We start from the raw sequence: 24,972 nt of genomic DNA, 5'->3' as shown, positions 1-24,972 counted from the left end.
GAGAGGACCCAAATTAATAATATCAGAAATGAAAGAGGAGAAATAACAACTGATACCACAGAAATACAAATGATCGTCAGAAACTACTACAAACAATTATATGCCAAGAAATTTGAAAATCTTGATGAAATGGACAAATTTTTAGAAAAGTATAATCTTCCAACACTGAAGGAGGAAGAAACAGAAAGCTTGAACAGACCGATAACAGCTGGGGAAATTGAAGCAGTCATCAAGAAACTCCTGGCACACAAAAGCCCAGGGCTGGACGGTTTCACAGGAGAATTTTACAAAACATTTAAGGAAGAGCTAACCCCCGTCCTTCTCAGACTATTCCAAAAAATCCAAGAGGAGGGAAGACTCCCAGACTCTTTCTATGAGGCCAGCATCACCCTGATCCCAAAACCAGATAAAGACCCTACAAAGAAAGAAAACTACAGGCCAACTTCCCTGATGAATAGAGATGTTAAAATCCTCAACAAAATATTGGCAAACCGCATCCAGCAATACATTAAAAAGATTATCCACCACGATCAAGTGGGATTCATCCCTGGCATGCAGGGATGGTTCAATGTACGCAAATCAGTAAATGTGATACAGCACATAAATAAAAGAAAAGACAAAAACCACATGATCATTTCGTTAGATGCAGAAAAAGCATTCGATAAGGTACAACACCCATTTATGATCAAAACACTCAGCAAAATGGGAATAAATAGGGCATTACACAACATAATAAAGGCCATATATGAAAAACCTACTGCCAATATCATACTCAATGGGCAAAAACTGAAAGCTTTCCCACTAAGATCGGGAACACGACAAGGACATCTGCTCTCACTGCTTCTTTTCAACATCCTATTGGAAGTCCTAGCCACAGAGGTCAGACAAGAGAAAGAGATAAAAGGCATCCAAATAGGAAAGGAGGAAGTAAAGCTATCATTGTTTGCAGATGATGTGATAGTGTACATAGAAAACCCTGTAGACTCTACCAAAAAACTCTTCAACCTAATAAGTGAATTTGGCAAAACAGCAGGATACAAAGTCAACATTCAGCAAACAAAGGCATTTTTGTACACCAGCATGAAATAGAAGAAGAAAAAATCAGAAATAAAATACCATTCGCTATAGCACGAAGAAAAATAAAGTACCTAGGCATAAATTTAACCGAAGACCTAAAAGACCTGGACTCAGAAAACTATACAACATTGAAAAAAGAAATTAATAAAGACACAAATCAATGGAAGCATATACCGTGCTCATGGATTGGAAGAATTCATATCATCAAAATGTCCATACTACCCAAGTCAATTTATAGATTCAACGCATTCCCTATTAAGATACCAATGACATATTTCACAGAAACAGAACAGACATTTCAAAAATTTATATGTAACCATAAATGACTCCAAATAGCCTCAGCAATTTTGAGAAAGAAAACCGAAGTAGGAGGGATCACAATACCAGACATCAAACTCTACTACAAAGCCACTATACTCAAAACAATGTGGCACTGGCACAAGAACAGACCCATAGACCAGTGGAACAAATAGAAAGCCCAGAAATAAGCCCAGGTCTATGAGGGTAACTAATATTTGACAAAGGCAGCAGAAGTAAAAAATGGAGCAATAATACCTCTTCAACAAATGGTGTTGGGAGAGCTGGACGGCTACATGCAAAAAATTGAAATTGGATCATCAGTTGACACCACACACAAAAATAAACTCAATATGGATAAAAGACTTAAATATAAGTCGCAACACCATCAAAGTCCTAGAGGAGAACATTGGCAGAAAACTCTCAGATATCCCACGCAGCCATTTTTTCACCGATATGTCTCCTAAAGCAAGGGACATAAAGGAAAGAATAAATAAGTAGGACCTCATCAAAATAAGAAGCTTCTGCGTGGCAAAAGAAAACATCAGCAAAATGGAGAGGGAGCCAACCGTATGGGAAAATATATTCGCTAACAATACATCAGATACAGGTTTGATCTCCAAGATATATAAAGAACTCACTTGACTCCACTCCAAGAAGACAAACGATCCAATCAAAAAATGGGCAAAGGACCTGGGCAGACGCTTTTCCAAGGAGGAGATACAGAGGGCCCAGAGGTATTTGAAAGGATGCTCAGCATCACTAGTCATCAGAGAAATGCAGATCAAAACCACCATGAGGTACCAACTCACACCGGTCAGAATGGCCATCATAAAGAGATCAACAAGGGAAAGAGGTGGGGGGAAGACAGAGACAAATGTATTTAAAAAGTAAATAAATTAATTTTTAAAAAATTAAAAAAAAAAGAGATCAACAAACAACAGGTGCTGGCAAGGCTGTGGAGAAAAGGGAACCGCAGTCCACTGTTGGTGGGAATGCAGACTGGTGCAGCCACTGTGGAAAGCAGTGTGGAATTTCCTCAAAAAGCTGAAAATGGAACTGCCTTTTGATCCAGTGATTCCCCTGCTGGGACTATACCCTAAGAACACCAAACGCCAATACAAAAGAACCTATGCACCCCAATGTTCATAGCAGCACAATTTACAATAGCCAAGTGTTGGAAGCAACCTAAATGCCCATCCGTAGATGATTGGATCAAAAAGTGATGGTACATATACATAATGGAATACTACGCAGCAGAAAGAAAGAAAGAACTACTAAAATTCGCGACAGCATGGATGGAACTGGAGAGCATTATGCTAAGGGAAAAAAGCCAGGGGGCAAAAGACAAATACCATATGATCTCACCTATAAGTGGAACCTAACCAACAATACAAAGATGAAAGGAAAATAAGACCAGCAACACTGAAAGGAAAAGAATTCAACAGAGACAAGAGGGAAGGAGGGAGGGGGGCAGGGAAAAGGAAGGGAAGGGGAAAGTCAAGGAACATACAGCAAGGACTCATGGACAAAACCAAAGGGGAAGAGCTGAGGGAGGGAAGGAGGGAGGGGGCAAGGGAAAGCGGTGGGGGGTAGGCAGAGACAAATGTATTTGAAAAAATAAATTAAAATAAAATTAAAAAAATAAATAAAAATAAAAATTGGTTATTCCTAAAAGAAAATGAGTCACTTATGTAATTTAACAATTTTCTTTTTTATCATTTAAAATTTTTTCTAATAGGCACATTAAAATAGTAAAAGTAGAGATGATATTAATTTTAATAATGTATTTTGTTTAGCTGAATATATCCAAAATGTTATTATCTTTACTTGTAGCCAATATAAAATTACTAATGAGGTATTTTATGGAATTTTTTTGGTGCTAAGACTTTAAAATATGGTGTGTATTTTACACTTAAAGTACATCTCCACTTAAACACAGCACATTTCAAATACTCAAGAGTCATATGTGGCTAGTGCCTACCATATTAGACAATGCAGGTTTAGATTAGTGCTTCTCAAACTATGCATAGTTCAGAGAGTGTTAATACACAGATTTCTGGGCTTCACCATCAAAGGTAAGGGGTGGTGCCTGAGAATTTACATTTCCAACAAGTTCCCATGTGGTGCTGATGCAGCCAGGGCACAGACCACACTTTGAAGAGCATTGCATGACACACCACACACATCTCCCAGTGAAGTATAGAAGTTTTAATGATGATGATGGTTTTAATATTTTCCCTTTTAAAAGCAGTTTGTCTTAGCCACTAGTGAAATTCAAATTAAAACCAAAATGAGATATCACCACACACGCATCAGAGTAACCAAAATGAAAAATAGTGATAACATTGAATGCTGTTGCAAATGTGGAGAAACTGGATTACTCATACATTGCAGCTGGGTGCATAAAATAGTTTGGCAATTCTTTTAAAACTAAAAATGATTCTTATAAGCTCTGAGATCTGGGGAGAGCTATAAAACCATGAAAAGACATGGAGGTAACTTAAATGCATATTACTAAGTGGAAGAAACCAGCTTGAAAGGGCTACATCTTATATGATTCCAACTACATGACATTCTGGAAAAGGTAAAACCTATGGAGACATTGAAAGATCAGTGGTTGCCAGTGGTTGGGGGAAGGAGGGAGACATAATCAGAGCACAAAGGGTTTTTAGGGCAGTGAAACTCTACTGTATGACACTATAATGTCAAATACACATCATTATATATTTGTCAAAACTGAGGGAATATACACCACCACCAAGAATGAACCCAATGTAAACTATGGACTTTGGGTGATAATGATACATCAATGTACATTATCAATTGTAACATATGTACGATTCTGGTGCGGATATTGACAATGAAGGAGGCTGTGAGTGAATGGAGGCAGGGTACATATGGGAACTCCCTGTACTTTCTGCTTAATTTTTCTAAGAACCTTAAACTTCTCTATAAGATAGAATCTACTTAAAAGGGAGAGGGAAAGTTCTGAGATGAATAGCAGTGATCATTAGCAACAAAGTGAATATACTCAATACCACTAAATTGTACACTTAAAAATGGTTAAAATATTAAATGTTGTGCCAGGTATATTTTATCACAATATATTTTTAAAAGAAAAAAATGGTTTTACCATATGATTTCATTCTTGGATATTTATCCCAGAGAAACAAAAATTTATTTCAGGCAGGAACTTGTATGCAAATATTCATGGCAGCTTATTTGCAATAGCCCCAAATTGGAAACAATTAAAGTATTTCTCAATAGGTGAGTGGCTAAACAAAGTAGTGTGTCTATACCATGACATGCTATCCTGCAATAAAAAAAAAATATAAACTACTTATACTTGAAATATTTAGGATGACTCTTTCAGAAATTACACTGAATGAAAAAAGCTATTGTCAAAAACATGCAAACTATGTGATTCTATCTATGTAAACACCTGGAAAATAACATAATTATAGATGTGCACAATGGATTAATGTGTTCTAGGAGTTTGGGAGGCAAAAGGGGGCAGTAATGGATGACTATAAAGGGATGAGGATCTCCTGGCCATGGCACAATTAAGCATCTTGATTGTGGTAGTAGTTACATGAAGCTACATACGTGAATAAATTGCACAGAGTGAGAGACACATATACTCACACATAAATGAGTGCCTGTAAAACTGGTGAAATATAAGTAAGCTCTATTTGTTTTATTGATGCCAATTTCATGGTTTTGAAATTGTACTATAGTTATGTAAGATGTTGGGAGAGATTTGAGTGCAGTGGGTACAGAACCTCCCTATACATGTCTTTACACCTTTCTATGCTCATGTAATTATTTCAAAATAAAAAGTTTTTTTAAAAAAACCCTTGCACACATTGTCTCATTTGATTCTCACAATAACTATAGGAAGTGAGTAGTATGATAATTGACATTTTATAGAAAAGAAAAATAAGGCCATGGGACAAACTGCTGATGGAAGATTACATAGTTAAAAGCAAGCAAAGCCACACCTTCTTGAAAAGTATTAATATAGGTAAGTATTTATAAGTACAAATAATTTAGGGAACCCAATAGTCAGAAATACAGGCATTCTTTAATAACAAATTTGCCAAGTAAAAATAAAAAGCAAGCCCTCTATCTTCCCACAACTTACGATAGACTTGAAGGCTGTAGCTCCTGGTGATGGTGCTCATCATTTTAGAGGTCTTTACATTTATGTCAGCCCTGTAGATCCCTGTATCTTCCATCTTCAGATTGCTGATCTCCAGGTTGTAGTTCTGATGTGAGACATTTATTCGTTCATAATAATTTTCGTGGGTCACCGTAACTTGGAGTGCTGCTCTTGAGTCTGGTACTACTACAAGAGCAACAGAAGTTTTGGAGTTCATCCAAGCAATACTGATAACTTGCTGTAATTCTTGGATACATAAAGGGAAAGTAACTGGTTCCCCCAGAATCCCATTCACTGTGATAATGTCTGTGTTGCTTTCAGCTGCTTCCAGACCTGAGGGTATAAATAGAAAATTGTAGCCATTTAGCTGTTGTACCTTTTAGAGTTCCCTGTCTCCCTAGGCCTGAGTCTCTTTTAGGAGCTCTCATGCATGCAGATCATTCAGTTTCTTGAGGATGCCTTTTTTCTTTTATTGGCATTCTACTCTAGATATATTTAATATGTTATGATGGCTAAGTTTTCTAAAGGATTCTCAATCAAAAACTAAATCTCCTAGTGACTTTTCAGGGACCCATTTCATTAAAAACATGTTTAATCTAGACTTAGAAACTCTGAGATCTAGAAGGTGTCTGAGGGATAAGGACCATAAGCTTCCGCAAGGTCTGAGATATTAAATGTCTGTCTTTCCCAAAATAATATTGCCAAGTGGTGGAAGAGCTGGGGCAAAAGAGTGGGATGGCTACTATGGTCTTTGTAAAAAGTAAGTTACATTTATGCCTATATTCCTGGAAGATATAGTGCTTTAGAAACTCTGGAGTAAATACTCCCCAAATTGATGATTTTGGGGGGTCTTTTTTTCACTACTATATCTCTAGTCTCTGGAAGAGTACCTGACACATAATGGGTGGTTAATAAAATATTTCTGGGGTAAATTAACAAATAGATTTCACTTATATGTTGCCTAGAATCTCTTGGAACAAGTTCTGAAGTAAGTAAAGTTCATTTATTCATTCATACATTTATGAATAAATGCATATATTTATTCAAGTTCAGCTCTGTTCCAGATATTATGGTAGGTATTTATTAATATAATCTATAATACGAATGTTTGTTGAGCAAACTACCCTTTTAAGAATTAGGAAAAAAAAAAACAAAAACAAGGCCTGGAGACAAACTGCTAATGGAAAATTACATAGCTCATGTAATCTTCTAAGCATTATAGAAAAGATTGTAGATACATGGTAAATAAAAACAGATATAGTTTATGCTCTACAGAACGTAAGAGTTAATGAAAGAGAACAATGTGGATCAGATAACCACAAATGATTAGGTACAAAATATGTAAGTATTATGGTGACTGAGAGAGAATAGTGAGAGGAGTTGATTTATTCTGGCAATCCAGGAACACTTTCTAGTAGAAGATGAAAGAGGAGTGTATTTAAAAATCTAAAATGAGAAAAAGAAATGAAAGGTTTATTTTCTTTCCTTTCATCATCTAATGAAGATAAATTGATATAATATATAATTTATAAAATGAAAGGCAACATAATTATAAGGTTATCTTCTAATCTTCTTTCATTATTTTGTTATTCTCACTGAGCTCTATTTAGTGAGAAATAGTGTTTTGAGCCACCAGATGATATTCAAAATATTTAATAACCAACAGACACAAGCACTGATCCATCAGTAAGTGTATTAGCCATAAACAATAACCGGGTTATTCTGATGAGTACCAGGTGCATGTAAACCCCAAAGAGCAGGACATGAGTTTTTCATGTAAGTGTGTTCAGACTGATTCTAAAATTTATCCAGGGGTTGGCATAAAGAAGGCAAGAATAGGGTCAGTCATTGAGAATACAGGTCATTTTGAAGTGTCAGAAAAGCAAAGGGACTTTTTTAATCTGATGGTGCTAACTAAGGCCACTTTTGCCCTCTAGCCCACTTCTTGAATGGGCCCAGGAATTGCAAATATAAACCTCTTTCTTTTCAGATCAACCAAGATTTTCCCTTAGAAGGGCTATCCCAGGGAAGGCCTGATGACTTAGTTGGGGTCAGATATGTAACAGGGCCCTGGGGGGAGAAAGAGACTAAGGACCCTTATGTACAAACATTAATTTAGTGCTAACAATGTGCCAGGTGCTGTATTAGGGACTCAAGGTTTAATTGGACATAGCTGCAGTCCTGGGAAAGACAAACATGTACACAAGTGAAAAATAATGCAATGAGATGTGTTGTAAGAGCACAAGGAACCCACAACTGGGGGACAGAGGAGAAACTAAGGTGGTTTTCAGTGGCAGGAGTCATAGTTTACCAAAATCTGTTCTTTTGAACATTAATTCTCTCCAGGTACACTGTTCCACTGGGCTGATAAGGTCTGGTAGAGGGGCATGTTGAGTGTCCCAGACTGAAGCCCTGAATGTCCCAGATATGGGTATGTGAATTCTGCGGTTGCACAGAGCCTTGAGCTTTGGAAGACCCCGAACTTGACTTGATGATACTGTACCACCTTGAAGTTTTTCATAATATTGGAACAAGAAGCCTCACATTTCCATGTTGTACTGGGTTCTGCAAATTATACAGCTGATCCTGGTGCCAGATCCTCCATTTATGTCATAAGGCCTTTTTTTTTTTTTTAAGTCAGGCCCCTAGTACCTAATTGCCATCCTGCTCTTTGTATTAATGTCAGGTGTGAGAAGATGGATACAGTGTGTATGCCTTAGACTCATAACTTTAATGGGTTCTATCATCAAACCCCAGGAAGTGTGTAGGCAGTTTGCTAAGGTGGAAACCTTCTTAGTATTAGTGCCATTGTGAAGCCACAAAATAGTTGATGATGTGTGGTGGTATTTTTAAAATTATGTCTTATCTTCCATAGCAAGTCATTCAGGAAGTGATGCTGGGTGTCAAAGAATAATGAGGCAGAGAAGGTAGCGGACAGAAGAAGCTGAGGGAAACCTGCTGCTATTTGTGTTGCTGGTGTTGATGAGAATTCTTAGCTTGCTGAGAAATGGCACAGGGTTCATACAGACATAAGATAAAGGTCCTTCCACCTTCAGATATTCCATCTGTTATGTGAGAGAGGCAGCTGCAATATCATAGCATGAAGTGGAAAGATAGGGAGGCTGAAGACGTGGATGCTGGTACTTCTCCTTATGAGCTAGGCAACCTTAATAAAATCACAAAACCTTTCCCAGTGCCAATTTCTTCATTTATAGAATGAAACTAATAGCTATACAACTTGCCTTGCCTAATTAATGGTCAGAAAATCATATAATATGAGTGAAAATGTTTCATTAACCATCAAGGCAAAATTCATGTGAGTTATTTTTGAGCTTGATAATGATGATAATGAGAATGAGAGTTATCCTCATCATCATCTTTATTGTCATCTTCACAATTGTTACATGCCCTTGAAGTCTTCCTTAGTCTATTCCTATGATGGCCTTGGTGACACCAGGGCCATACTGAAGAATTTTTAAAGAGCCATTATTAAGGCTAATTCAAGTATATCCTTGGGGGATAGTTTTAGGTACCACTTTACTTGGTGGACTTTACTTTTCTCTTTAAAAATGTCAGTATTTTTTTAAAAAGAATCTCCACGTCAACCAGTCCCAATATTTATTTTTCTAGGTGCTGAAAGTAATTAAACATAATATTAGTGTTGGAAGGGATCTTGGGAAAACTCAATTTCAGGGAGAACTTGTAGCACAAAAATGTCTTGAGGACTTACTATGAAATGCACTAGCAAGTCTATGACCAAGACAGTTTCCCTGCCTTGTTCAGGAATTTCACATCTGGTTAGGAAAATAACATACACACATTCATATAACTCTACTTTGCAATATGAGGTAGTAAATGATAAATTCGAGTGAATAGTAGAGACAGTAATCACAGTAGGAATTCAAAGGAGGAAGACATCACTTTGAACTATAGAAGTTAGAGAGAACTTATTGAATAAAGTAGAATTGAGGGGGATCTTGAAGAGCAGGTACAATTTTACTGAATAGAAATGGGGGAAACAGGTGTTTTGAGTCCTTGTATTCAGAATAAAAGTTTAGAAGCAGGAGAATGGGTTATGTAGTTTAAATGAATATAGATTGGAATAACAGTAGAGATAAGGCTGTAGATATAAAGAGATATGGTTTAGATTTAAGAAAGCCTTGAGTTTGATGTCTATACCACAAACACAGGGCAGCTATTACAGTTTTTGAGGATGAAGATAAAAATGATGTTTTAGAGTCATAGTAATATAGTAATGATGTAGAGAAAAAAATAGGAAGAAAGAGAAGCTGGGCTTGACAGAACATTTCAGAGACTATTGGAGCCATCAGAGTATTAATCAGAGGATAATGGGAATGGAAAGGAAGGGCTAAATTTGCAAGATAGCACAAAGAAAGGCAAGGAATAATGACATCTAATAGAATTCAATTTTTCAACAATGTCTTTTGAGTGTCTATTTTATGTTAGTAGAAAACCAATTTGGTTTATTTTGGGAGGAAGCCAAAAGTAAAAGACAAGTTTATTGTTAGAAATGTTGAATTCAGGTGGACCATCTAAGTAAGAAGTTGAAAGAATGAAAAATAAAGAGAGAATGGTCTTAAAGTATTGTTTGTAATGCAGCTGTGGTAGACCCTTCTAGCTGTTGTCCAATATTTGTTCTCTCAGAGCTTCGTTTGTAATAACAGAATCCCTAATTTGTAGAAGAGCATAGAGTCACTCAATAACTATAATGCCCAGCTTTCCGCTAGCTAAGTTTGGTCATATGACTAATTTCAGGTCAATACAATGAAAGTGGTGGTGTTGTAAATGACTTCTATGACTTGATGAGGAAATTTGCTTTCTTCATCTCTGTCTTGCTTCTTGAAAACTGAATGCCAGGAAAGCTGGGCCTCAGACAGACATTTTGGATCAAGAGGAGGAAGGCAAGTACTGAGAATGGTGGAACAGGAATATTAAATAAGTGTGGATTTCTGATGAATTTGTGTATTCTTTTACCAATGGAGCTGCCAAATCTGGGGTTATTTTTTACATGAATGAGGAATAAACTTCTTTCTTCTTTGTGCTATTTTTAGTTTTGAGTGTCTGTCACTTGCTATCAAACTGAAATCCAAATGGTTTAGGAATTTTCCACCGAGAGGAGGTGATTGAAGGAGAGGAGGGCCATTCAGGAAGAATATGGCTGAAGTTCAAGGCTGAGCCTTGTGAACAGTGTTCACAGTTATAGAAGAGGATATATATGTTATATATATAATTAATATATTATATATTATATATTTTATATATATAATATATAATTAGTCCAAGTGGCAAGAGAAGCACCAATAGTGGAGAGTAGCAGTAGCATGGAACCCAAGAGCAGAAAGAGCTTCAAATGGGGGTTGCTACCAATTTCTAAAGATGCAGAGTGTTTAATTGGAATAGAGACTGAAAATGGCCCCTAGATTTGTTCCTTAGGAGATTACTGGTGGACTTTGAGATCAAAGTGCAAGTAAGATCATTCAAATGAAGGCCAGCATATAAAGGAATGAGGAAACAATAGACAATAAAGTAGTGAAGAAGCTTGACAATAAAGAAAGGTTATAAAATAGGACAGTAGTGAGAAAGTCAAATAATATGAATTTAGTGTGACTTTGTTTTAAAATAGAAGAAATTGTTGGGGAAGTGTTGGTAGGGAGGGAGAGCAGATAGAGATTTCCCCGGAGAGAGAGACTTGTTCTAGGTTAATTGCTCTGACTCATGGGCTTTCTGCAGCTGTGTGTTTTTCTCTCATAGTACTTGCCAAAATGAGTGGCAGTCATAAATCCAAGTGTCTTTTTACAGGTACTGTGAGCAACTCAAGGGCAGGGACCTTGTCCACAAATCCCCCATCCCAGTACAGTGAATGTTTAATACAAAGGCCACTAATGCTTGTTGTGGACCTAAAAGATAGAATGGATATGGTTTTTAAGCAAAGGATGGTCATACCTTCCTCAGAAGTGGAAGGGAACAATGAAAGGACAGGGGTATTTTAAGGTGGTGTTGGGGGTGGAGATGGAAGAACTGTCTCTTGGTGGGGTGAAGGGAACACAATTTTGAGCAAGGTTCATTCTCTGACATTTACTGAGTCTCTTATCTTACTTTACTACAAGACGGGATATAATTATGCCTGTCCCATGGATTGTTGTGAGTACATATAGAAGGTGCTTGATACATAGCAAACATTTTGGAGTAGAGTGGGTAAAATGGAAGACAATCATGCTTGATGACCATCTCTTCAGTAATGTAGGAGGTGAGACTATTGGTTAAGAGTGAAGAGCCAAGGATAGGACAAGCTAGGAGTAAAAATATTAGGGGCACAGGCTTGAATCTTGGTATATATATGAACCTAGTTGTGTTTCCTGAGAAAAATATTGAAATGATCTAGTCCTCAGGCTTCTTACCTCTAAAATGTGGATAATTATTAAATGCAGTTATGAAGATAAGGCACTTAGCATGCCTGGCACATATAAATGTTAGTTGCTATTATTATTTTAATGGATGTAAAAATTTTGAAAAAATGTCACTATAAGGAACACCCTGGGGAGTCTACTCAGGATTTTTTAAGGGGATGAAAAGATTGTGGAGAAGCCTTGGGAGTCCAGTGAAGAGGTGACCCACATTTATGACATTCCCAGTGGTCTTCTATGCCAGACCACAGAAGAGAAACATAGGAGAAAGGCAGTACATCTCAAGGAGAAGCAAAGACAAGAAAAGGCTGGAACCCTGGTGTGCAGGCTTAAATGGTAAAATACATTCATTTTGCCGCTTAGGTAGTTACGGTGAGAGGGAACTGGAAGGGAAGAATGACACCAGCTTGGACAGAGAACTCTACAGATAGGTTATTTATTGAGGGTAGTCTTCCCTTCCTGGAAGGAATTCTGGGTACCTTTTTCAGCCTTGTATACCTTTTTGTGTTTTAGGTCCCTGGATGAACCCATGTGTATGGGTGGACTTTGCAAAGGTCCAGTTCATGATAAAGTAACTGTCAAAAACCACTGGCTGGCAGAAGACAATAGAGATTATGAGAAAAAAAGATATTTGAAAAAATCAGAAACTTATTATGTGTTAGAAATATTAATGGGGCAAGGGAACTTTAATTCACTAGAGGAAAATTCTTTAGAGTTGGTCAAGAGAAACTTACTAAAAAAGTGTGGGATGGAATCCAAAGAGATTTTCAACCATAAAATATTTATGAAAGTGAAAAGGGCATTGAGACCTAACACTTCATAGTTCTTAGATTCTATTAAAAACAAAGACAATGTACACTTGGGGGTACAGAGGACTCTCCAGTACATCATACTCGGCCATTATCTCCTAAGTCCTATTTGTTTTGGCCATTCCCGCTTATACCTCAGCTCCTACTTTTCTTTCCCACCCTCATTCCAACCATACTGTCTTCCTCCTTTTTACAACAGGCCAGGCACACTTGCTGTGGCCTGAGAGATTTCATACTTGCTGACAACACTCTTTGTAGCACTCTGTCACTCTGAAACTCTGCTCTGAAGTCATTTCATCAGAGAGCTTTCCTGATCACCATGTTTAAAGCTGTTATTCCCTTCAATCATTCTGTACTACTTGCCTTATTTTATTTTTCTTCATAGCAGTTATCACTACAAAAGTATTGTATGTGCATATCCATTGTCTTCACCAGTCCCCACTTCTGCTAGAATGTAAGTAATTATTATGAATGCAGTCTTTGTCTGTTTTGGTCACTATTATTTCCCTAGCACTTAGTGGGTGATTATTAAATGTTTGTTAAAAGAATGAGTAAGTTTTGGCTACTGACCTAATTACCCCCTTACCAGCAATAAAAAGCAAAGCAGAAAGACTCAGAACAAGAGAAAGAGTGAAGGCAAAAGAGAACTCTTGACTGGTCTCTGTGTCCTGGTGTGTAAGGTTTGGGGTATAAACTGATAAATAAGAAGAAGCAGTTGGCTAACGGTAACTTCTTTCCACTCCAATATTCTCATGCTGTTTGCAAAAAAAAAAAAAAAAAATTTTTTTTTTTTTTGCAAAGATCCACAGGATGTGGCTTCACAGAGTAGTGAGTAAAAATATCCTGAACTAGGCATAAAAAAAATATGTTTTAGTTAAGGCTTTGTTGCTAACTAGCTAAATGACACAAATAAGTCATTTATGTACTAAGTTCCAAAATTCTAGTTGGTAAATGAAATAAAAAATACTTGCCCTATCACTCGAGGAGTTAGGATTAAATAAAATGAGCATGCTCTCAAATGTGTATACCAAGGGAGAAGAATCTAGACACCCCCAAAAGGGTCTTGCCATGAGAAGCACCCTCTGTCTACTCTCATGTGAAGCACTGTGACTTAATAAGAAAGAGCCAGGCTGCTCAGTGTTTGAATTTTGGACCTGTCAGGTACTAGCAATAAGACCTTGTGAAAGTTAGCTACCTCTCTGTGCCTCAGTATATCAGATTTAAAATGAAGATAATGGAAGAACTTATCTCATAGAAGTGTTATGAAATTTAAATGAGTTAATATTTGTAAACCTGCTAGAAGAGTGTCTGGCATATACTAGGCACTTTATGTATTTGTTATATATAGGAAGTAAAAAAAAAAAAGCATTGTTACAGAGATTAAAAATAATACTCCCAGGCAACTCTTAAGGGACAAAGAAGAGTTATGTTGGGAAGATGTTAAAAATGGTAAACATGTAGCTGTTAATGGGAGTTGAAATGAGGTAGAGCATAATGTTGCTTAAAAGTTAGTTAACCTCTCTTCTTTTTTTAAAGGATCCTTCAAGTAAGCATTTCTCGTTCTCTCTTTTTGGCAGTAGCTAACCTTCCCCTTCTCTTCTCTCATTCACTGCCTCCTACATTAATGAATGATGGTGGAACCACCATAAACATTTCAGGCCTGGAAGGGCAATTTAGAGATAGTTGTGCCCTGTGGTGCCCAAAAGAGAGTTGGTTATAATGGACCACACAGAGTGAAGGGAAGTAAAGGAAAAGAGAAAGCAAAAGATTGAGCATCTAGTTTTGTGTCACTCTCCATGAGGCTGGAAAGTCCCTGGTTACGAGGTTTTAAAGAATGAAACTGCCACTCCCATGCAATAGTATATTCTTCTGTATTTTAAACTTTATATCATTTTAATTAAGATTTGGGTTGACTTGAATCCACTTCTTCTAAACAAACATACAAACACACAGAGATAAGTTCTTGGCTAACCATTGTTTTATCCACTCCCCTCTTTTACCATACAAAAAAAAATTGAGTATAGCAAAGAAAATATGGATACAAGCTCTACCAACATCAGTCACCCAACTGATTGCTTATACCTTTTTCCTTTCCAGATTCCACACAGATGAACCTAGTTATGCTCAAACGTGCAGATTCATGCCTCTCTGAGGTTCAAGACATGAGAGGTTTGACTCAGGAAATACTTGAGTAGCCTGAGTGGCGAGGGATGACTTTCGTGCTTCTGTTGTGAAGTCCCTCTGGCTGCTTTGTCAGTCACCATATCATCTCCAGGGCTGCTTCAGCCCATCAGGCTGAGGCAATGGGTCTCTACTCCCTCCTACTGGAGTACTGTGTTATCACAAGGATGCAGATCCCAGTCTCAATTTGGAAACAGGATTTTTGATACTTAGCTAATATTTAGTTTTCCTCATGTGGAATATATTTATCCATTTCTGTAACTGTGCTTCTGCCTTTGAGCCCATCCTGAGTATTTGTGGTAGTGGTCTGGTCAAATCTATTCCTAGAACAGAGTCATTATTATTATCTTGAAAGACTTTGGACTACTGGCAAATGGCTTTTTCCAGAACTCTTCTCCAGGCTCAAAAAATTATCTTTAACCTCCCTGTATGATGGTTGAGGCCTAGTTATCCATGGACAGATATCCAGATGGGCCCACTCACCTCTCCTGGAATGTGTCATGACTCTGCTTTCCATTTAACAGGACATCAAGACCATTTTGATATTGAACCCTTGTTTGGTTTTAAGAAGCAAATTCAAGCCAACCCAAATCATATTGATGTGAATGATACATGAACCATATCTAAGTATGGTAACTTCCTTGGATATTCTGCCTTGCTGGCCTGCCTAAACTTTTGTTATTGGCAAATGTCTATATATTAACCTTCACCGTCTCTACAGGTGGGTGTAGAAACAGGCCCAGTCTCTTCCTGAATAATCCTGTCTTGCTGGGAATAGATTGCCACTCTTTACTGACAAGTCCCAAAATGTGATAGCAATCAATAGTAGGGACAATATTTTATTCCACTTCAGCATCAGAGTGGGCAAAGGCAGTGGGTGAAGCTCAGTGATTAAGTCTAAAGATGTTGGAGGTCAAAGCCTACTTCTTCCATTTTTTTATTTAATGACCACCAGAATTCTGTGTCTCAATGTTTTCACCTATAAACTTGAAATATTAATGGCACTCATCTAATAGGATATTGTGAGAATTAAATAAAATAATAAATGTAGACTACTTAGAGTAATGCCACACATGGAGTATTATTGATGGGGGAGGGGTTTAAAAACTGAAACAACAAAGGTGTAGAGAAAAAATTAAGATTGCATGAAAGAAAACACATAGAGAGAATGGACATGGAGCAAAAGTGATGGACTTGTCTGTCTTCTCCCTTAAGGGTGGGAGGCTAGTAGGATACTTGGAGAGACAGTCAGAGTCACAGGGTTCACAAGTTATATTGAGAAAGTTGAGATTAGAAAACAAGCCTGTGAGTCTTGGGTCTTAGAGAAAAAATTTCCAACATGGAAGAGTCATGAGTTTACATACTTAGACTTCCCTTATTTGAGTGATATCAAGAGAAAATGGGAACTTCTAACTTCCTCTTCCATTATTTCTTAAACTGCTTCAACTGCTCTGAGTTCCAGGAAAGTGCATAAAATCAGTTGATTCATAGCCCAATGCTAAACATTTGTCGGGAACAGGAGCAAGAGGAATTCAGGTGTATTTTTGCACTCAGGAAATGTTTGTGGAATAACTTTTAAATAAGTTTTTACAATAATTTATTTTTATTTTTTATTTTAATGTATATTTTTATATTTTTAAAAATTAAAAAAAAATATTTGTGGACCCTGAGTCCTAGCTATTTGCCAAATTAAGTCAGCTAATATTTATTTCCATGGCATTTACTTAATAACAGTCCCTGCACCAGTCCCTGCACATAGTCAGCTATTACCTCTGTTATAAGTAAACAAGAGTATTTTTTTGATGTGTTCTTTACTAAACTAATCAATCAGTCAATAATCATTTTGTGGAATAACTTTTAAATAGCAAACAGATCCATTCAGGAAAGGCTAATGGTATGTAAAAGTACTTCCAGTTCTACTTCTATAAAAACAAGCCCCAGCCCTTGATTTCATGGGTCCCTGACAAAAATGAATATCTCATCCTTGTTTTCTCCAGAACTCCAAGCACCACCCCTGAGCTCACAACAGCCACCACCTTTTCTCTTGTTTATGCTTGGATCATTGCAAATAGAGACGTCTTGCTCAGGGTCTCTGTGCAATAAAGCCCTGGCTCTTTCTAATACCATGTGAAAACAAGTGTGAAAAACAACAGCATTAGCTAACATTTTTAAGCACTTAACTATATTTGGGTCCAGTGGCAAATGTTATACATGAATTACCATTTTGATTCTCAAAACAATTCTACTGTACAAGTATCAACTGCTGGAATAAAAACATTTCCCTATTTTGAAGTCAAAACAAGAGGTCAAGCTTATATAACTTTCCCAAAGTCACAAAACTAATGGATGAATGATTCACTATTAGCTGATTTGACAAGGTCAGGAGACAAGGCAAGTGTATCATACAACTGCCTCTTAACATGTGCTGGCCCTTTGAAGAGCATCAAAAATTTAAAAACTTAATGAATGAGGAGGTCAGAAACAGCGTGGAGCAGAAAGAATCCCTATAGCCTTGGGATTAGCAGAACCAAAGTCTATTTTCACCACTACCAGTTCTAGGTTGTGAAACTTCAGGTGAAGTGTTTAAGCTGAATCCTAATTTATACTTTTTTGCATAATAATATCTATCTTATTTCAATGGTTTTAGTATGAATTACATGAGAACTGTGGAATGCGTTGCAAATTAAGTGGCATAGCCAATGCCACCCTTTTCTAAGAGATTAGGGACACACCTAGATTTCTGCTTGGTTTCTCTCTAACTTTTTCCTCCAATCTGTTTGCATTTTATACCTGCCATGTAAGGATGACTAGCAGAGGCTCCAAAAACTTGGCCTGCCTAGTGATTGCAATTTCCGTGAAGCTCAGATCGAAAAAGCCACAATCTTAAATGGGCAAGGGCACCAGAGACACCACAGTGCATTTATTCTACCTTTTTTAGGAAATCCTAGCCCACTAGATTCTCTGTAGTCTAACTCATGTCGAGAATTTGATAGTGCACTTTTAGAGCTGGTAAGAGATAATATAGGTAGATTTAAAATGCCAAGAAGAGTCACTTTTTATATAAACAAGGCAATTGTTTGAATTTAATTAATAATATATGCAGTACCAAAACCCACCTCAAAATATGTTAGTGTTACATCATTTTCTTTGTACAAAAACAATACTCACTCGTCCTTTATAGTTTACTGTTAAGCATAAGTAAAAAGAACAGAGTTTTTATTTTAAGCTCTTCATTTTTTAATGTAACATATTTGTAAAATAGAAATAATAACTTCTTACCATTTAATTTAGAGAGTTTTTGGAAGATAAAAGCAGAATAATAGCTCTGAGTGTGTTTTGAAAATAAAGATAGTATCTAAAGTTTTTATAATGATAATTATAGTCATGCACCACTCCAATTTGATAGAGGAATGAAATAAAATTGAGAAAGGCATATCTCTATCAAAAACTATATAACACATTATAATACAAAAGAATTGCTTTTAAGTTACTCAAGATTTTGGATTATTTATTCTTATTCTCAGCTTTCTGGGCAGGTCTACTAATTGCTGACTCTCCTGAGCAGAAGGGTTTGTCTCAGCTCTTTGGAGACTGGACACAGACAAACGTTACAAATTCAAACTCTAAAGCTGAGAAATATTTAGGTTTGGATCTTAAGGCTGTCCTCAGCAAGTTGGATCCTTTTTGAGTCCCAGGGTGTTTGTGTTAAAAGATATCAAAAGGGCATTTCAATGTCTTCCTTTTGGGCAGTCTCTAAAACAATAGAAAACTGGGAGGGGACGAGCAAAGGTCAAGACTCACAGGTTTGGAGGCAAAGGAGAATGATCGATAGGTAGCGCTGAGCCATCTTCTTCCAGGGCATAAGAGACTGTGCCAAGAATGGCACTCTTCTAGCAGGCAGTCAGTTGCACTTGAAAATTCTTGCTTTTTATAGCTGCGTTTTAAAAAGGAAGTGTGAGATAACTGATTTAGGAAGCAATGGTATATAGTTTTATGATCTTATTTTTCCCTATTATGGAACATAAAGTGCCTAGCATTAATTAGTTAATTATTTAATAAATATTTACCGAATGCCTACTATGTGCCAGGGACTGTCTTCATCACTGACAATATAAAGAGCTACAAAACAAATGATCTCTCCCCTTTTTTGGGAAGATTAACAATTAAACAGGGAATTCCAATATAGTGTAATAAATGCAATAGAGAAAATACAGAGAATGCGGAGGGTATCCAACCCAGGCTAAGAGACTGTGGGAAAGACTTTCTGATGGAACTGACAACCAAGCTGAGGGAGATATGAAGAGTAGGTTAGCATTATTAGGAAAATGTGGTAGGGATAGAGAGTACAAAGAATATGTTGACATAACAGGAACTTAATAAATAGTAGCAACTAACATTATATAACTATAGTTATATTATGCTATATAATAAATAAAATGTGATTAATAAGATATATCATAGGATTATTTTATATAATAATGATATCCTATTTGTTACATATTTTATATTAACTATATGTTATATAAATTATGTATATAATATATAATGTAATTGATGTAATTATATTATGATTGAGATCAATGAAACACAGGACTGTTCTCTAGTAGAGGTCTTCCACTGCCTGTTAGAAGATAACAGGGGCCTTGTATGTGTGTAGAGTGTTAGAGGTGGAAATAAGTATAAATATTTGGGCCCAAAAGCCAAGCAACTTTTTTTATTTTTGACATTGTTACAGATGTCCTTCATTATCCCCCCCTTTGCCCTCCTCTGCGCAGCCCATCACCCTGGTCCCACAGTCAATCACCACACTGTTGTTCATTCCATGGGCCATTCAAACATGTTCTTTCACTTATCCCTTCCCCTTCTTCCTACCATACCTGTTCCTGCCTCCTCTCTAGTAACTGTCAGTCTGTTCCATGTTCCCATGTCTCTGGTTCTATTTTGCTCATTAGTTTATTTTGTTCATTAGATTCCTCTCATAAGTGAGATCATATGGTATTTGCCTTTCACCAACTGGCTTATTTCACTTAGTGTAAGTCCCCAGTTCCAACCATGCTGCAGCAAAAGGTAGGAATTCTTTATTTCTGTTGTGTAGAATTCCATTGTGTAAATGTACCACAGTTTTTTAATCCACTCATCTGCTGATGGGCACTTAGGCTGCTTTTAGCACTAAGCTATTGTTAACAGAGCTGCTCTGAACATAGGGCTGCAAAAGTTCTTTTGAATTGGTGTTTCAGGATTCTTAGGGTGTAATACCAGCACTGGAATTTCTGGGTCAAAAGGTGGATCCATTTTTGAGGAAATTCCACACTGTTTTCCACAGTGGCTGCACCAGTCTGAGTCCCACCAACAGAGCACTAGGGTTTCCTTTTCTTCATATCCTCACCAACACTTGTTGTGTGTGATTTATTAATGATGGCCATCCTGACAGCTGTGAGGTGATATCTCACTGTGGTTTTCATTTGTACCTCTCTGATGGCTAGTGATGTTGAGCATTTTTTGATATGTCTATGGGCCATCTGTGTGTCCTCCTTGGGGAAGTGTCTATTCAGGTCTTTTGCTCATTTTATAGTTTGATTGTTTGTCTTCCTGGAGTACTGTCAAGTTCTTTATATATTTTGGAGATCAAACCGCTGTCTGAAGTATCATTGGAAAATACATTTTGCCATACAGTTGGTTCCTTTTTTATTCTGTTGATTTTTTTTTAGCTGTGCAGAGACTTCTTATTTTGATGAAGTCCCATTTGTTTATTTGTTTCCTTTATGATCCTTGCTCTAGGGGACATTTTGGTGAAAATATTACTGTGTGGGATATCTGAGATTTTCCTGCCTATGTTCTCCTCTAGGAATTTTATGGTGTTGCAACTTAGATTTAAATTTTTTATCCATCTTGAGTTTATTTTTGTGTATCGTGTCATTGGTGGTCAAATTTCAATTTTTTGCATGTAGCTGTCCAACTCTCCCAACACCATTTGTTGAAGAAGCTATTTTTACTCCATTTTATGCTTCTGCACTCTTTGTTGAATATTAGTTGACCATAGAGACATGGGTTCATTTCTGGGCTCTTTATTCTGTTTCATTGATCTATGTGTCTGTTGTTATGCCAGTACCAGGCTGTTTTGATCACAGTGGCCATGTAATATAGTTTGATGTCAGGCACTGTGATCCCTCCTGCTTTGTTCTTCTTTCTCAAAATTGCTGCAGCTATTCAGGGTCCTTTACGATTCCATATTAATTTTTGAAATATTTGTTCTATGTCTATGAAACACACCATTGGTATCCTAATAGGGATTGCATTGAATCTATAAATTGCTTTGAGTTGTATGGACATTTTGATGATGTTAATTCTTCCAATCCATGAACATGGTATATGCTTCTATTTATTTGTGTCTTCCTTAATTTCTTTCTTCAGTGTTGTATAGTTTTCTGTGTATAGGTCTTTTACCTCTTTGGTTAAGTTTATTCCTAAGTACTTCATTTTTCTTGTTGTTAAAGGAAATGGGATTTTTTTCCTGATTTCTGTTTCTGATATTTAATTGTTGGTGTACAAAAATGTGTTTGATTTCTGAATATTGACTTTGTATCCTGCTGTTTTCCCAAGTTCATTTATTAGCTTGAGTAGTTTTTTGGTGGGTTCTATAGGGTTTTTATGTACACTATTATGTCATCTGCAAACAATGATAGTTTTACTTCCTCCTTTCCAATTTGGATGCCTTTTATTTCTTTTTCTTGTCTGATCTCTGTGGCTAGGACTTCCAATACTATGTTGAAGAGAAGTGATGAAGGGGGACATCCTTGTCTTTTTCCCGATCTTAGTGGGAAAACAGTTTTGCCTGTTGAGTATGATGTTGGCTGTAGGTTTTTCACATATGGCCTTTATTACATTGAGGTATGCCCCTTTATTCCTATTTTGCTGAGTGTTTTTATCATAAATGGGTGCTGTACCTTATCAAACACTTTTTCTGCATCTATCAATGTGATCATGTGGTTTTTGTCTTTCCTTTTTTTTTATGTGTATATTACATTTATTTATTTTTGAGTATTGAACCATCCTTGCAACTCTGGGATGAATGTGACTTGATCCTGGTGGATGATTTTTTTAATGTATTGCTGAATATAATATTTTCTGAGCTCACTGACCTCATTGAGCTTCCTTAGAACATTGTTTTTAACTCAATATCTGATAGCTTACTTGCCTCTATTTCATTTAGTTCTGTTACTGGGGATTCCCTCTTTCCCTTTAATTGGGGGGTGTTTCTTTGTCTTCCCATTCTTTGTGAGACTCTTATTTTTTGCTTTTGCTTCTTAAATTGATTTGTCTTGACTTCCTGACTTTGTGATGTGAGTCCTTCTATGGTAGGAGTCCTGTGAGAGTCAGTGGTGCAGTCTCTTTGATCTCCTGAACTTGCTGCTCTTTGGATGCCTTTTATGCCATTTATGTTGACTCTCTGGAAGTAATTTATTGTTGTTTCATCATTCTTTGGTGGGTCCTACCCTCCATCTTGTTGACTGAGGGTCACTCTGCCCACCATGTCTTATGTTTTTTGTGCAGGTGCTGCCAGAAACCATAAAGCCCAGGAAACAAATCCACATCTGCAAAAATAACTCCCCCCTATAACCTCACTATAAAGAGCAAATGAACCAGCATTAATAAGGCTGTAAAGAGATTAAGACTATTATAAGAAAGGAGAGAGATAAAATATTAGTATAAAATCTAATGACTTAATATACACAAACTTGATGGACCCAAAATGAATGTTAAAAAGCTATGCAGTAAAGAAAATACCACTAATCATGGAGAAGAACACAGTGGATTTCATCTTGGTAGTCTCTAGTATTTACCACTGTTTTTCCTTTCTGGATCTGCCTCTGATGATGTCGGATGTTGACCCTCTCTGACCTTAGGCAGTCTGTTTGAGACTTCCAGGAACCTACTGTCTGTGGCTGTCTCCTTCAGTTTTGAATCTAGTCACTCTGCACTCAGCAGTCAGGCTTAGACACCACGGGGTGGGGCTATTGTGTCCTCTCACGCTGCTGCCAATCAGGGGAGTGCTCTGATTGAGCAAGATGGCTGCTGCCGTATGGGGGAGGAGTCAGCACCAAGGTCCCATTGGCTACTCTCTCAGTTCTCTCCACAAAGCCTCCATCTCCAGTCTCCTCAAGTGTCTAGAGTCCACTCTGTGCCCCCTCTAGCCAGGTATCTACTACCTGGAGCTGCCACTCTGTACTCAGCAGTCAGGCTTAAGCTCCACAGGGCCAGGGAAGAGCCTTCTTGGGGCAGGGTTATTGTGTCCTCTCATGCTTCTGTCGCTCAGTGGAGTGCTCTGCCTGAGAAAGATGGCTGCTGCCATATGATGGAGGAGTCAGCACCATGATCCCACCAGCTATTCCCTCAGTTCTCTCCCAAAAGCCTCCTTCCCCTGTCTCTCCTCAGGCATCTCTAGCCACTCTGCCCCAACCCTTTGCCAGTCTGGCTCAGGGTAAGTGGCTGCAAATGAAATTTTATGCATTGGCCCTTTAAACAGCTCTTTGAGTCTCCAGCTGCCCATCGCTAGCAGAGAGCAACCCTGCCACTTTTCGCAGCTGGCTGTTATCTGTGTTCTTTTTGGGCTCTGGTGCAGTAGGCTGGAGATCCCCACTCATGGTTTGGACCTCACTCTTCTCAGGGGGATCCAACTGGCTGTTTAAATATCCCTCTAGCACTGCCACCCATGGGCACCCAGCCCATCTTCTCAAGTCCCTACCACACTCCTTACCAGTCAGGTTGTGCTAAAGCTGGTTCTTCTCTCTGTCCGAGGTTATAAGGCTTCTCTCTCCCTATCATTCATTTGTTTGTTCCATGTGATTTCTCCACAATTTAGTTGTAATTCCAGATTGGTCCTGGGAGGGGGTCAGTGTGACTTCCATTCAATCCTCCACCATCTTGCTCTCTGAGAGGTGGATTTAAATTAAATGAGTTAGTTTCAAGGTTCAATGTGGCTCCATTCTATAATAATTAAGTTAGAACTTTGATAGGTATTTCCCATCCTTTACCCTCAGGCGTTCAAAGACTTGTGTAAGAGTTTTGGGGTAGTCAGCTCTACTGAGAAGTGTCATAGCAGACAAAAGGTAGACCTATTAAAGTGTCAGGAAGAAACCAGCCCTTGGGGTTACCAAGTGACTTTTCTGGCCAAATAGCTTGTAAGTATCAAATTCAAAAGGGTCAATTTAAGGTTACATTTATTATACCTTCTTAAATGCCTTTCAGAAGCATTGGTTACATATTTCTCAGCTTTTCTTGCAGTAACAAACAATCCCAAACAGACAATGAAGTGGTAAAGGTAGGGTGAGGGGTGGGCTGAGTGGAAGCAAGTAAATGGGGGGAAATGGAAGACATCTGTAACATTGTCAACAATAAAAAAAATTGCTAACAAAAAAAAAGAATCCCAGAAAGAATATATACACCCCTATGTTCATAGCAGAGTTATTTACAATAGCCACAGTCTAGAAACTGCCCAAATGTCCATTAGAAGAAGAGTATATAAAAATTGTGGTATATTTATACAATGGAATGCTGTATTGTGTTAAAAAAAGAAGGAGCTTTTACCCTTTGCAACAGCATGGGCAGAACTGGAGAATATTATGCTAAACTAAATAAGTTAGGCAAAGACAAATCCCATATGATTTCACTCATATGTGGAATCAAATCAACAAAACAAACTGACAAACAAAATGAAACCAAGGTCATGGACACATGGAACAAACTGACTGATCTCAGAGTGGGGAATGGAAGAGATAATCCAAAGAACATATATGCATATATGTATAGCCCATGGACACAGACAACAATGCAGTGAGGGCAAGTGGGGAGGGGACGGTCTGTGTGGAGGGGGAGAAGTGGGGGATATCTGTAACAGTATCAACAATAAAAAATTAAATAAAATTAGCTATGATTAATATTTTGAAGAAAATTGAGGCAAGAATATACAGAATAAATCAAAAGACAGAGAATTTAACAGAGAATTTGAATGTATCAAAAA

At 37.4% G+C, this 24,972-nt stretch overlaps 1 protein-coding gene across 1 annotated transcript in view; it reads right to left on the bottom strand.

The window, feature by feature from the left end:
- The window catches only part of CD84 (CD84 molecule), a 31,465-nt gene extending 12,614 nt beyond the window's left edge, over positions 1-18,851 (bottom strand). Inside the window, exons 1-2 of the mRNA XM_054563044.1 lie at positions 18,756-18,851; positions 5,522-5,872 (exon numbers count right to left, since the gene is read on the bottom strand). Coding sequence (XP_054419019.1) covers positions 5,522-5,872; positions 18,756-18,816 — 412 coding nt within the window. The 5' untranslated portion in view covers positions 18,817-18,851. The remainder of the gene's footprint in view (positions 1-5,521; positions 5,873-18,755) is intronic.
- Positions 18,852-24,972: the final 6,121 nt, after the last annotated feature.

The sequence above is a fragment of the Pteronotus mesoamericanus genome, unplaced genomic scaffold (genome assembly GCF_021234165.1).
Source record: "Pteronotus mesoamericanus isolate MK-2021 breed Mesoamerican mustached bat unplaced genomic scaffold, CSHL_Meso_final scaffold_705, whole genome shotgun sequence".
NCBI lineage: Eukaryota > Metazoa > Chordata > Mammalia > Chiroptera > Mormoopidae > Pteronotus > Pteronotus mesoamericanus.
This window is presented reverse-complemented; position numbering and strand designations above follow the sequence as displayed.